Source organism: Pelmatolapia mariae, linkage group LG15 (assembly GCF_036321145.2).
Source record: "Pelmatolapia mariae isolate MD_Pm_ZW linkage group LG15, Pm_UMD_F_2, whole genome shotgun sequence".
Classification (NCBI taxonomy): Eukaryota; Metazoa; Chordata; class Actinopteri; order Cichliformes; family Cichlidae; genus Pelmatolapia; species Pelmatolapia mariae.
In genome coordinates this window covers 19762017-19777214 of record NC_086240.1, presented here as the reverse complement: position 1 = coordinate 19777214, position 15198 = coordinate 19762017, and the positions used below count along the sequence as shown (strand labels likewise).

The 15198-nt window shown below is 44.6% G+C and overlaps 1 protein-coding gene across 8 annotated transcripts in view; it reads right to left on the bottom strand.

Annotated features, from left to right (window-relative positions):
• Positions 1–15198, bottom strand: part of LOC134643295 (DNA (cytosine-5)-methyltransferase 3A-like) — a 101624-nt gene that overhangs the window by 75978 nt on the left and 10448 nt on the right. For 3 of the 8 annotated variants that reach the window (XM_063495586.1, XM_063495590.1, XM_063495592.1), the window contains exons 3-6: positions 6854–6954; positions 3033–3114; positions 2741–2876; positions 2415–2527 (exon numbers count right to left, since the gene is read on the bottom strand). The exons of 3 other annotated variants lie outside the window; for them this stretch is intronic. In XM_063495586.1, the coding sequence (XP_063351656.1) occupies positions 2415–2527; positions 2741–2843 (216 nt within the window). In that variant the 5' untranslated portion in view covers positions 2844–2876; positions 3033–3114; positions 6854–6954. The remainder of the gene's footprint in view (positions 1–2414; positions 2528–2740; positions 2877–3032; positions 3115–6853; positions 6955–15198) is intronic. 2 more of the 8 variants (XM_063495587.1, XM_063495588.1) reach the window with 2 other exon arrangements.

The window sequence follows — 15198 nt, the reverse complement described above, 5'->3', positions numbered from 1 at the left end:
GTTTCCGCAGATCACATTCTTACACATTCAGTTCATTCATATCAATATTTACACTTTCCTGCTGACACACTGATGTTCACAAATTCACACCACAATGGACTGAAATTTACAACAAAAAAGGTGGCCAGTCCAAGATTATTATTAAACTAAACCAGATGTGGTTAAACCTGAAGTTTTTAAATCACCACCAACTGCTTTGCTGAACCTTCAGAGAGGAATAGGACCAACTGCAGAGCAAGACAGTGAAGCAGCCCACAGCATGAATGACTAATTGGAGAGATACGGGGTTAGAACGATGCCACCTTAAAATGAAGCTGAAAAAAAAAAAAAAAATATGGTAACTGAAATAAATGTACTGAAAAATTTTGTACTGGAAGTGAAAAAAAATGATAGCGAAAAACAATTAATTAAAACTGCAACTGATATATTTTTTGTTTTTGCTTACAATTTTTTTTTTTCGCTTACAATTTATTTTTATTTATTTTTTTAGTTTAAATCCATTTTTTTCAGTTTCAATTTGCTGGCACTGTTTTGGTGTCTGAGGGCACGCTTGAGGGGGGGGGATTCTGACCCGCATGTATTGTATACATCATAGACACCACTAGTGCTTGTCTCTTTCAATGGCTGCTTCAATTTCAGGTGGAGCCTCTAAACCGCAGCTAAGTAATCATTTTTTCTTCATCTTTCTTTGCTATTCCACTGAACTAGACATAAGTTTAGTTTTCTTAGCTACATCAGGTGAAGTTGTGGTAAAATGCTAACATTAGCTTATTCGTTGTAGCAAGCTAGCCTGCAGTTAATATTTGCTAAATTTAGGGATACCCGTGTCTCTTTGAGAGTTGGAGGCCAGTGTTGTAGCAGCGGCACAAGATCCCATCAACAGGTTAGCACAAAGTGTTCAGCATAACTCATAACGCAGTGCAGCAAAAGCAGTCTCATGAACGCTGGGAAGGACAAGCCCAGACCCCAAAACAGACCGTGCAGGAGATGACTAGGTTAGTAATTGCATGGGAAAATTATACTTTTAATTATTTTGATTGGTAAAAAAAAAAAAAAATGAAAAAAAATCTGCATTTTAAAAAGTTATCTATGCTTCTCACATATAGGTCATTTCCAGGATTTTTTTTTTTTTTTTTAAACCAAAAAGTGTGTGTAATGTAGACACTAAAGCTGTCGCGCCAGAATGTCTTACACAGGAGGATGGTTCTTTAGATACAACGGGGGAGCGAGCGAGTCAGATACCAAGGGCTCAAAGATGAAGCAGGTCTGATCAGCAACAGTTTATTCCCCGAGGCGGACAGTAGGAATAAAACAACCCAAATACTAAGAAAAAAAGTATACAATAAAATGTTCTCCATATGCTAAAATTCCCACGGAGACTAGATAAAATAATTCTAAAACCCTTAAAAATACAATTTTCTACATGCACTAAAATTCCCTGATGTAATTGTCCCACAACCCCAGAAGAATGTTCATTATGGGTCCACCAGCAGGCCAGAAACTTTTTACTCCAGAGCGGGGTCCATGCCAGCCTCGTCCCAGACAGACGAGGAGGAGCCTCCTGTCCCTCTCTCGTCCCTTAACTGGGCCCATCACATCCCAGCCCAGTTCGCATTCTGCAAACAAATAGGGGCCAAAACAATCGTCCCGGAAGCGGTGCTGGCTTATAGCCATGGCGACCCTCTCCCAACATGGCTGCACCCGGTGAACAACAGTGGAGACACTACTCACAAATGCAGGCACAGGTATACCTCTGCCCTGCTGCCAATCACACGCGTTGTCTCCTACTGTCGCCGTTCCTGCTGTCGGGACTGGGTCGCCACGCCACGCTGACCCGGTCCGTCTCCAGATGAAGCGTCGCACCCCCACGATCAGGCAGTGGGTCCGTCTTTTTCACCTGGCCTTCTTGTGTTCCTCTTCATGTCTGGAGCCACTCTCTTCCAGTGCTCAGCTAGCTTGCTTTTAGTAGGTCTTTAAACAGCTGAAAAGCCACCTCTGGATACACATATACCTCAGCAGGTGATCCCTATCAGCTAATTGTCCCATGCCCAGCCACCGTGGATTAAAACAATGTCAAATAATCTCTGGTATGAATGTCTCCGGATTACTTTATGATAAATAACACACTATTGGCAAAAAAACAGTGAAAGAATTCCAGAATTCCAGATCAGAAGTTTTTAGTTCAACATACAAGTGATGATGAATTATCAGGGAAAACATCTGACTACATTAAGTGTTTAAAACAGAAGTTGTGCATGTTTGAGATCAGCACCTTTCTGAAACACCAAACTGAGGTACTGTTAATCTTGATATATGGTGACACAGTTACATGGGTGATTAATCATTTTGACTTTTTGTCTTTAACTTTATCTGTAAACAGCTGCAGCTTTTACTGACAGCACATCATGCGGTACCTCAACTGTTGTAGTCTTTTGATCAGTTTTGGAGTTGCTACAAAGAATGAAGATATAGGATGATTTGTCTCTTGTCACTGGGTGATGCTGAGGTCCCAATCTGAGGGCAGCTTCTGTAATCACAAAGGGAACAGAATCATCACAAACTGAAAAAGTTTATCTCTAAACTCTGAAATAAAGCTGATCCTTCTCTGTTCTCACACACTCAGGATCTGAAGTTCTTCTCTTACATTTTTCAGTCCTACAGCTTTGCTGACAGCTGACATATGAGTTGTTTAATTTTTTTAAGCCTTATATACTAACAGATTTTCCAATATAATGTTTACCTTTGAGTTGGTTGTGCTTTGTAAATGGAGATCTGCAAAGATGAAATGATGGAGCAGGTTTCAGTCCTGGTCCAGTCTGCTGCTGCATTCTGGTCACCAACATACGGGGGTATTATCAGCAGTGTTGATCTGCTGTCTGGGTATTGAACAAGAAATAATAATGCTAAGTCAGTGCTAAAAATGTTAATCAGTGGAAAAATTAAACATACATTGTAACTTAAGCTGCCAAACGGAAGTAGTTACTTTTAGTACATAAACATTGGGCTTTTCTATTTAATCCGCAAATGGCTACCTTATCGTGGTGGAGGAGTTTGTGTGTCCCAGGGATCCCAGGGGCTATGTTGTCCGGGGGTTTCTGCCATGGCAAATTGGTCCTGGGTGAGGGACCAGAGAAAGAGCGATTCAGAAGAGCCTTGCGGTCCTCTAGAGGGCGACCAATTTGGTTGCAAATGCAATCTAACTTCTCAATGGTGCAACTAAAAAAAAATCCTAGGTCGCACCGGTGTGACCAGCCATTCGAGTAAAATAAAAAAGTCTGAAAGTCTCTGTGTAGCCAACAGCAGACAACATTATGCCCATATCATGGCCTAAACCAATCATGAAGGTGCTGCTTAAGCTGGGCATACAGTGTGCGATTTTTTCAGTTGCGTTATTCAGCTCCTGCTCAAACTGTACGACTGAATCACAGGGGTATAGAAGTTCGTAGGTCATGATGCAATAGTCTCACACTATACGGCCCAATGCTCTGATGCGACCTGAGTGCTCACACTGTGCGTCCATAACATGAAGCTGATAACACAAAATCTGTATCTCGTGCTCCCTCTCTCTCCCTCTCGGTCTTTCACTCGCACAGATACACACACCACCACCATCAACTTTGCTAAATTGCTAATGTAAAAACTAGAGATGGCACGATACCACTTTTTTATGTCCAATACCATAAATTTGGATATCTGTCGATACCGATATAAATCCGATATAGCGTATTTTTTAATCTATAAAATGTTTTTTTTAATATCTTTAAATATCTGCATTTTGTATAACTTCATAGTCAAGTTAAAAAACAAAACAAAACTAAAGCTATTCTGTTATACCTGTATGCAAAAAATACACTGCATCCAACATTTTTCATAGATCAGCAATACCGATCAATCTAATAAACTTAAACCTACACCATCCTTCCTAGTCTGGTATTTTAAAGAGGACTTAGTGGAAATATTAAGCAACCTAACTAATAGGGCTGCCAACTCCTAGCAAAAAAAAAAAAAATAGGGAACCACCCCCCACCCTCCGCCTCATAATGCTTAATTGACGTAATGGACTTTAATTTAATGCAAGTGTAAAAAAAAAAAAAAAGCACAGAAATCAATACTTTTTCTACAATAATTAAATAGATTCAACATCTTTCTTCAACAGAATTGCAGATTGCACAGACGGTATCTTCCCAAAGGAAAAAGTACTATAGCTTAGTAGGTTATAAATTTGACTTAATAGTTCCTATATACAATAATGGATTTCTATAAATTTTACATCAGATGAAAACTTGGTTGTAAGATTCAGATAATTATTTATTAAAAGCTAGACATTTTAAATGAGAATAAGAAAGAAAAGTATTTCTTTGTACCCCCCCTTTCCCTGTTAATTCCCTACCTGCCCCCTGGCAAAACTTTGCTAGACCTGCCCCTGCGCAGTTACCAGCCATCAGCTATGTAGAAAAGGATCCTGGTGTAGAAAGTAATATTAAATAAATTCTAACAACAGCTTATCAAGCTTAAACGCGCTGCTGTTGTTTATCCACTGGTTTCCTCTTTCTGGCGCAAAGTGGGCGATAAACAAACAAGAGAGATGGGAATCGCGACAGAAAAGCCGATCAGCTGATCATTGATCAGTTTCATGATTGAAGTACCAGCAGGAGAGGGCGAGAATGAGAGGCAGTCACTCCCAGCATTCGCTGGGAATGCTTTACAAACATTCAGAGATGAACTTACACACTTGCTTTACTTCTCTGGGATAACTTTAAATGCCGGTTTGGAAGCACGTAGCGAGGCTCCAAATGCTCAACCAGACCGCCGAGAGGTCTCGCACGCCACAGCCGCTCTATCACGAGACGCATACTCCTCCGACGTGCTAAGGTTATGAGCTGGGTTACACTATGTCGCAAGTTTTGTGAGGTGCTTTTGTGATATTGAATGGATCGGATTACATTTTTTATTTCTCTCCGATATCCAATCCAGTAATTTAGGTCAGTATACGTAATATCGGATCGGTCCATCTCTAGTAAGAACATTGACCAGGCAGCTGCAATTGAGCAGCAATGTCCCTCCAACTCTTCATGGTTGTTGTGGTCGTGATAATTTTGTGAGGTCACATCGAAAAGGCTTGGATAAGCTTGCCAAAGTTATACAAGTTGTGCTTCCATCGCTTGTGCCCAGATCACACGCTGCACACACGATACTCTCACAAGGGCGACAGGATTTCAAACAGGTTTGATTTTCTTGCGACTATACGACTGATGATCGGGAACTGGTCGCGCAAAAAGGGGAAATGACATAGGGAATTCCCACAATAATCCAACAGTGCATGGCGACATCTGCACATTCCACCAATGTGCTAATGTTCTGCCAAAAAAATCCTAGGTTGCACCAGTCGAACTCTGAAAGTCTCTGTGTGGTCAACAACAGACACACATTATGCCCAGACACACATTATGGTCTAAACCAATCAGAGATAGTCAAGGGTGGAACCTCTCTGGTGCCCATGCCCAAGGTAAGATGTTCAGATATTGAGATGTTCAGTTCGAATCCTTTGAGGCACTTTTAATTTTGACTTTCTTTTTCTTTTATATATCTTGAGATATTTTAATTTTAAATTTCAGCTCAGTGAAGCACTTTAAGCACAAGAACTTTTTTAGTAATGTATTTTTCGGACTATAAGGCACACTTAAAATCCTTTAATTTTCTCAAAAGTGTGCTTTATGTATGAATTCTGGTTGTGCTTACTGACCGCAAATTGATTTTGTGGTACATGGAGCTCAAAAATCTGCCAAAATGTTTTGATGGAGTGTTGGAGCATTACGGCTACCATAGTCAGGAGCCTCGCAGAGTAATACGTACCATGCTTCAATATAATATTACCGTATTGTGTGTCTATATTCACGAGTGACGGAAGAAGGGACCTGGAGATTGACAGACGGATTGGTGCTGTGGCTGCAGTGATGCGAACGCTGTACCAGTCCGTTGTGGTGAAGAGAGAGCAACGCTCAATTTACTGGTTAATCTCCCTCAAATATTGGGCATGAGCTGTGGATAGTGACCGAAAGAACGAGATCACGGATACAAGCGGCGGAAATGAGCTTCCTCCGAAGGGTGGCTGGACTCTCCCTTAGAGAAAGGGTGAGAAGTTCGGCCATCCGGGAGGGGCTCAGAGTAGAGCCGCTGCTCCTCCACATCGAAAGGAGCCAGTTGAGGTTTTTCAGGCATCTGACAAGGATGCCTCCTGGCCGCGGTGTTCCGGGCATGTTTCACTGGGAGGAGGCCCTAGGGCAGACCCAGGACACGCTGGAGAGATTATATCTCTTGGCTGGCCTGGGAACGCCTTGGTGTTTCCCCGGACAAGCTGGAGGAGGTGGCTGGGGAGAGGGAGGTCTGGGCTTCTCTGCTTAGGCTGCTGCCCCCGCAACCTGGCCCCGGATAAGCGGAAGAAGATGGATGGATGGATGGATGGACGGATATTTAATCCGTAGTTACTGAGAGGTTGCTGAAGTGCCAGCTTTTTTAAAGTTGGTGTTACTGTCTTTACAGATGTGGCAAGAAACAGAAAACATGCTGCTGTTTGCACATATTTAATAATCAGCTCTGCACAGGAGCTGAAGCAGAGTCCAGCCTGATGCTCTTACAGTATAATACTCGTAATAATAATACAGTAACGGTAGTTAGTGACTGAGCAGCCCAGTGGTTTAATCTTGATTTTAGTCAGGGTAAATTCATTCACCTGCACAGATTAGCTAAATGAACTTTACAAAACAAGTTTCCCCGACAGCTGAGTGCTCATCTTAGCTAGCTAGCTAGCTAAGGACGTTAGTTATGGATTAGCTTACAAACACATTTAACTTACCGAAAATCAGGTCCTTCTGTCGGGTAGTCCAGTTTACTGAAGAACACATCAGGCTGTCAGTTTGAAACAGTCGGTAATGTAAACGTTGGACCTCTCAGCATCTGCCATTCCCGAACAGACACATACAAGTTTGTCTGTGACTGCAGCCGCTAAGTCGTCGTTATTTTCTACAGTCACTATAATGTAAATAAATGCAAATCAAGCACGCCGCTGGACGCCAAAACAGTGCCAGCAAATTGAAACTGAACAAAATGGATTGAGACTGAAAAAAAATTAATTGAAACTAAAAAAAAAAATTGTAAGCGAAAACAAAAAATGTAAAGTTTCAATTAATCATTTTTCACTATCAATTTTTTTCACTTTCAATACAAGATTTTTCAGTATTTTTATTTCAGTTACAATATTTCTTTTTAGTTTCATTTTAGGTGGCATCGTTCTAACCCCATAGTGAGACAGCTGATTACTGCCCGTTATTTATTATCACAAAAAAAGAAAACTTACGTGCCCATTGACCTCACTAGTGTTGGGTGAACAAACACTATTTTTTAGGTAATGCAGTTCTTTATTCAGTAATCACATTACAGTTCACAATCAGTTATGTTGTTAACTTGTGTTACTCTGTGCTTGAGTCTCCGCTACCACTTGTGACAGAATCATCCAGCCACAAAATGGACTCAGCAGATTCCGCGGCCTCGACCCCCACTCTCGTCACATTGGTGGCAATGCTGGAGCATCATGAGCAGATATTTACCCATATTCGAGGTGAGCCTGCAAACCTCACGCAGGCTGTATCCCAGCGAACACCTCTGGCGGTGAATCCACCCGCCGCCGCACCCCAAGTGCCACAGCACCAGCTTCTACACCTGTTCTGTTAGACAGATTTCTCCCTACACCTAGAGCTTTTTCTCGAGAACTTGGTAAATGTGCTGGCTTCCTCACTCAATGTTCTCTCCAGTTTTGTCAGCAGCCGTAAGATTTTTCTAATGATAGTGCTAAAATTGCTTATATTGTACAGTTACTCTAGGATCGCTCACTGACATGGCGCAGGCAGTGCTTCACGCTACCCCTGAAATGTCTTTTTCTGACTTCCTTGATAATTTTAAAAGTGTGTTTGACAAAGAATCCACTGCAGCCACCGCTGGCCAACGCTTACTCACTCTCATCAATAATGAACTCAAAAATGAACTGATGCTTCGTGAATTGCCTTCCTCTCTAGATGCCCTTATAACTCTGTGTATTCGAGTGGATGTTCGAGTACGCGCGGACCGGAGTTCACATGCACGCTTGGGTTATGAACCCCTGGGACTTCATGGAGCCTCCACAGTGGCTTGCGGGCCGCGCGAGTCTGACCTCGGTGAAGAGGAGGAGGAGCCCATGCAGCTGGGATGCTCACGGCTTTTGCCCGCGGAATGCCAACGCCATTTCGCCGCCGGTGAGTGCGTTTATTGGGGCCTCAAGTGCCACTCGGTTTCCACCTGCCCGGCACTGGCAAAATGGCGCACCCACCAGTAATAGAGAGAATACTGGTGGGTGATCTGTGGAGTGATAATTCTCTCCCCAGACTCCTCTTGCCTCCTAGGCTTTGTGTTCAGACTGTCTCCCATTCTCTCTCTGTTCTCGTCGACTCTGGAGCGGAGCGGAATTTCATTGACACCTCGCTCGCCGCTAAATTAAACCTCACACTAGAGACACTGCCAAACCCTCTCCGTGTTCATGCACTGTCAGGTCAGCGCCTACCCTACATTACCCATGTTTCAGAGCCTCTCTCTCTCTCTCTCTCTTCCGGGTAATCACACAGAGAGAATTTGTTTTTTTGCATTCAAGGCACCGCTCACCCCACTAGTGTTAGGCCACCCCTGGCTTGTGCTCCACAACCCACACATTGACTGGGAGAAAGGGGAAATGGGATGGAGCGTCAGCTGTCACATGCATTGCCTCCGGGTCGCCACTCCACCCATTTTGCCACATTCCACGAATGCATCACTTGACTCTCTGGAGCTTTCAGCGGTCCCACGGATTTACCACGACTTACGGGAGGTGTTTTGTAAAGATCGGGCGCGCTTGCTTCCAGCCCACCGCCCATACAATTTTGCTATAGATCTCCTCGCCGGAGCCCCATTGCCTTCCAGCTGGCTGTACAGCCTCTCAGCCCGAGTGAGACGCCATGGAGAAGTACATCACTGAGCCTCTCACAGCAGGTTTAATTTGCCCTTCCTCTTCTCCTGTCGCTGCCGAGTTTTTTTTCGTGGCCAAAAAGGATAAGTCTCTGCAGCCATGCATAGATTATCGGGGTCTGAATCATATCACTGTGGAAAACAAGTACCCTTTGCCACTGCTTTCTTCCACTTTTGGATGCATCGGACTCCGGAGTGGGGGCAGTTTTGTCCCAGCAGGATGATGGTAAGCTCCACCCATGTGTCTTCTACTCTCGCCGCCTCTCTCCCGCAGAATGTAATTATGACATTGGAGACCGGGAGCTATTGGCCATCAAGCTCGCCCTGGAGGAGTGGTGGCACTGCTTGGAGGGAGTGGCGCAACCATTCATCGTTTGGACGGAACCTGGAGTACCTTCGTTCGGCCAGACGTCTCAACTCCCAGCAGGCCAGGTGGGCTTTGTTCTTTATCCGCTTTGATTTTACTATCACCTACAGGCCAGGATCACAGAATGTGAAGCCGGAGTTCTCCACCACGGAGGAGGAATCGGACCCCGAGCCCATCCTCCCGCCTACGTAATTGGGGCCATGTCATGGGAGATCGAGTCGCTCATCCAGGAGGCACAAGAATCTGAGCCGAATCCGGGAACCAGCCCACCCGGCCGCCTCTTCGTTCCTACATCTGTCTGCCCTCAAGTTCTCCAGTGGGCTCCTCCGGACCATATCCTTCCTCTGACGCTACTTTTGGTGACCCACTATAACAAAAGATGCCAGGGAATTTTTGTCAGCCTGTTGTACATGGGCCCAGAATAAACTTTCCAACCGTCCTCCGTCGGGCCTTCTTCAGCCTCTCCCCATGCCAGCTCGCCCATGGTCGCATATCTCCCTGGATTTCATCACTGGATTACCGCCCTCTTCAGGTAATACCACAATTCTAACCATTGTCGACCGTTTCTCCAAAGCAGCTTATTTCGTCAACCTTCCGAAACTTCCCACTGCCTTGGAGACAGCCCGGCTCCTCACCACCCACGTGTTCAGGCTCCACGGGATCCCTAGGACATTGTTTCGGACAGAGGGCCGCAGTTTACATCACGTGTGTGGAAGCAAAAGTCAGTCTCTCTTCCGGGTTTTGCCCACAGAGCAATGGACAATCTGAGCGAGCTAACCAGGAGCTTGAGGCTGCGCCTCTTCCCATAACCAGTCGACCTGGCGTGAACCGCTTCCGTGGATTGAGTACGCGCATAACAGCCACACCTCCGCCGCCACAGGAAAGTCTCCTTTTCAAGCATCCCTGGGATACCAACCACCTTTGCTTCCTGTCATCGAAGGTGAGCACTCCGTTCCGTCTGTGCAAGCTCACCTCCACAGGTGCTGCCGTGCCTGGCGTGCGACTTGGGCCGCCCTACTCCAGACTAAAGAACGGAACAAGGCGCTCGCTGACCGCCATCGGACACCTGCCGATGTATGCAGTCTACTCGCTTTGTGCCACTACGTTGAATCAAAAAAACTGTCACCCCAGTTCATCGGCCTTTTTCCCATAGACGCCATTGTCAACCCCATGTCTGTTCGCCTCAAGTTACCGTGCAACATGTGCATTCATAACGTGTTTCATGTGTCCCAGATCAAGCCCTTGCTCTCCAGCCGTCGTGGATGGTCAGCTGGTTTACAACATCACCCGCATCATGGACTCCCGACGACGGGGTAGGGGCTTTCAGTTCCTGGTGGATTGGGAGGGAACGTTCCTGGGTGCCTCGGGTGGCTATCCTGGATAAGGGTATGCTTCGTGACTTCCATCGCAGGTAGCCAGGTAAGCCTGGTGGGTCGCCGGGAGGCTCCCGTTGAGGTGGGGGTACTGTCATAGTCCCCGTGTCAGCCCGGCCAGCCCCGCAAGGCTACATGTGTTTTTGTTCTGCTCTCTCTCTCTCCTTCGCTGCTCTGCCTGGGCGTAGCTCAGGATGATTGTGCGAAACACGTTAGTGATCCTCTCTAGCTTTTGTGAACGTAGCTTGTGTAAAATCTGTGACTTTCTATAACCCGCCTTTCCAGTGTAATAGTTTTCCCTAGACCTGTGACCTTCCCGCTGTGTGGACGTGTGTGCATTGGAGTGAAGGAGGAGAGGAGGAGTGTGAGAGAGCTTCCCCCTGGACCTTTCCCTTGGACCCTAGGATCCCTGGATTTCCCCCCCACCCCTGTACATATTGTTTTTAAATAAACTCTGTGTTTGGAACTGAAAAGCTGCTCTGCGCTTGAGTCTCCATTACCCCTTGTGACAGTTATAGAGTTTTTTTTTAAATATGTGTAAAATGGCAGATAGAAGTAAAAAAATCACCAAGCAGGCCTTTTCTCTTTTGGTCACTTGACCTATTTCAGTTAACCCTTCGGGGAGGAGGAAAATACTGTAGGGGTCTACAGCTTTTGAGGAATGGAGAGGTGGAGATTACTTTTGTTTTTAATGCATGAAATGAAAAGAGTGAAATGCAAATTGAATCCAGGACAGTAACAACAGTCCAGTGCTGCTAACACACAACAATAAGCAAGCATCTGCACAGACAGCAGGCGAACACAAATGTCACAAAGAACTCAGAGTGATGGTGAAGCTGAGTGTATGCCAAGCAGCTAGAGCCTGATAATCAACAGGTGACTATGGCAGTAATGAGCTGTCAGGCTTGTAGCATTTTAGCCTCTACACACAGAGTAGTGTGGTAATCACTGTGAAGTACTCTTTCAAGTGGTTGTCAACTTTGTGTTTATAACTAAACACTAAAAGACATACTGTGTGTGTGTCCAAAACACATTGGCAAAACAATTTGTGTCAGTGAATGGTCCTGTTGCCTAAGATTTGCACTGTTAACTGATAACTATCCGACTTTGTATTTCAGGCCATGCTATGGAGTAATTTAATCTACTTACATTTATACAGTGCTTTTCAGTCTTGCTGAGTACTATAAACACTTTAGACTACAAGCCAAATTTTCACCACACAGTCAAACAGCACTTTATTCTATACATTTCAAGCACTTTATTTACCTCATATCAATGGCTTTGGACTGCAGGAAGAAGCGGAAGTACCCAAAGGACACTACAGTGAATAAAACTCCTGCCAGGATTCAAACTATGGCCCTTCTTACTCTTAGACAATGGTGCTAACTATCTGCCACTGTGCTGCCACATGCAGTGAATAGTGCAAAAAAATGTAATCAAATCAAATCATATCACTTTTGACATGTGCTGGTACACTGGTACAGCACATGTGGGTGAAATTCTTGTGTGCAAGCTTCAGAAGCAACAGTGGTGTGCAAAATACAAGAAACATAAGATACAAACTGTGAGATTATTATATTATCTTATGCCACGTTATACCCCTAATTAAAGATTGTGAAATCATTACATAGTTTTAGGTTGCATTATTCTCCTGACTTAGAAGAAGGTGATAACTATTACATTTATTAAACTGATTTGTATTACATTAGACTGCTGATTTATGGTGAATGAATGATACTGTTTTATAATATAAAACAATATCATAAATATAAGAACAGGAATGTAAGAATTATAAGAATAAATATATTTACAAATATAAGAATGTATGCATATTACTAAATATGTATACCAAATATATATATATACATATGTATATGTATGTGTGTGTGTGTGTGTGTGTGTACATATATATAAAATAAAATATACAGAGTTCAGCAGCATGACTATTGTGCAAAAGAAATGGCATATGTGTACAATATGGAGTGCATAAATGTCAAAGTTCTGGTAAGTGAAAGTGAGATGTCTATGAAGTGTTCAGCAGTCTGGTGGCCTGATGGAAAAAGCTGTCCCTCAGTCTGCTGGTTCGGGACCGGATACTGCAGTACCTCCTGCCTGACGGAAGCAGTTTGAACAGTTAATGGCTGGGGTGACTAGAGTCTGTGATGATCCTCCCTGCTTTCCTCAGGCACTGCTTCTTGTAGATGTCCTGGAGGGAGAGAAGCTCACCTCCAATTATCCGTTCAGAACACCGCACCACTCTCTGGAGAGCTTTGTGGTTGTAGGCGGTGCTGTTGCCATACCAGGTGGTGATGCATCCAGTGAGGATGCTCTCAGTGGCACAGCAGTAGAAGGTCCTGAGGATGTGGGGACTCATGCCAAATCTCTTCAGTGTCCTGAGAAAGAAGAGCCGCTGATGCGCCTTCTTCACTTTTTTGTTCGTGTGAACAGACCATGTGAGATCCTCTGCCAGATGTACACCTAGGAAATGGAAGCTGCTCACTCTCTTCACAGCAGTGCCGTTGATGGTGATGTTGGTGTGTGCTTCTCTACTCCTCCGGAAGTCCACTATCAACTCCTTTGTCTTTGTGACATTCAGAGTGAGATGGTTCTCTCGCCACCAGTGTGTCCTCCCTGTAAGCCATTTTATCACCTTTGGTGATAAGACCCACCACTGTTGTGTCGTCTGCAAACTTCACAATGATGTTGGAGTTGCTAGTGGACGTGCAGTCGTAGGTGTAGTGTGAGTACAGGAGAGGGCTCAGTATACACCCCTGTTGTGCACCAGTGTTCATTATGACGGGGGATGAGGTGATGCTGCCCAGTCTGACCACTTGGCGTCTGTCAGACTGAAAGTTAAGAATCCAGTTGCAGAGAGAGCTACTCAATCCTAGGTCCTGCAGTTTCCTGTCCAGCTTCAAGGGAAAAATGGTATTGAATGCTGAGCTGTAATCTACAAACAACATTCTCACATACATGTCCCTTTTCTCCAGCTGCGAGAGAGCAGTATGTAGTGTCAGGGCTATGGTGTCATCAGTGGACCTGTTGTGGCGGTTTGCAAATTGTAGACGGTCCAATGAGTCGGGTAGTGCAGAGCAGATGAAGTCCCTGACCAGCCTCTCAAAGCATTTGCTCACGATGGGGGTCAGAGCTACCGGTCGCCAGTCGTTCAGTGATGAGATGGTGGAGGATTTGGGTACAGGGTTCGATGGTGGCCATTTTGAAGCAGGCTGGGACTACAGACAGAGAGAGGGAAAGGTTGAAGATGTGTATAAACACTCCAGCCAGCTGAGCCGTGCATGACTTGAGGACACGGCCAGGAATCCCGTCCGGACCAGTAGCTTTGCATGCATTCACCTTTCTGAAGCACTTCCGCACATCCTCCTCAGACACTGTGTGTGCACTGACGTCATCCACGATGCGTACACTGTCTGGTCTCGTGGTGTTCGCTTTTGTCAAATCTAGCGTAGAATATGTTTAGATCCTCACACAGAGAATCCGTGGTCTGTGGTTTGCTGATTTTCCCGCTAAAGTCTGTGATTGTGTTTCGTACCTGCCACATTCTCCAAGGATTGTCAAATTGTTGTTCCACTCTGTCCCTGTACTCACATTTGGCTGCTTTAATTGTCTTCCGGAGCTGGTAATTTGCGTGTTTGTAGTCCGATGTGTTCGCGGAGGCAAATGCAGTGTTCTGTGCCGCCAGAGCCGTGCAAACATCACTGTTAATCCACGGTTTTTACCTTTTCCGTGGAGTAAATAGGTAAAATACCACATTCCTTTTTTTTTAAGTAGTGCATTATGCGCAATGCATTACGTTTTTAAGTAACAACCCCACCACTGGCCCCAAACTCAAAAGAATCTGTGGGGAACCCTGTACTCCAGCCCAGCTTGTGAGACTTGGCTTCATCCTCTTCCTGAAATCAAAGACTTAGCTTTCTGGAGGAGAATGGAGTGGTGCAGCTCCACATGGAGATAACCTTGAAGCTAAAAGGTTTTTGCTTTTTATAGCATTTGCTTTTTATAGGTATGGTTGAGGAGCTTTTTGATTGCACCTTGTATATACCTTCAAAGAGAAACTGTCTGAATTTGTGTACTGTTCTTACTAGTTCTGCATTCACTGCATACACCAGGAGAGATCAGGGAGGTGGCTAGAGGGATGTTTAAACCCATATTTAGAAGGTTATAAACACTCCACACTTGGTCAGAAACACAAAATAACTTATTTTTAAACAAAATGCTGTGGAAATGAGATAAAACATTTTTCACATGTTTAGGATGTTACATATTGCTGTTATGCCCAGGGCACATCTTTTGACAGTCATCAAACTGTCTTTGTAAGCTGTAACATATGCGTATTGTAAATGCTGACAGGCACAGGCATTAGAAAAGAAAGATGATCTACTTTGTTAGAGCTCATCCTTAGCTGTGATTGGT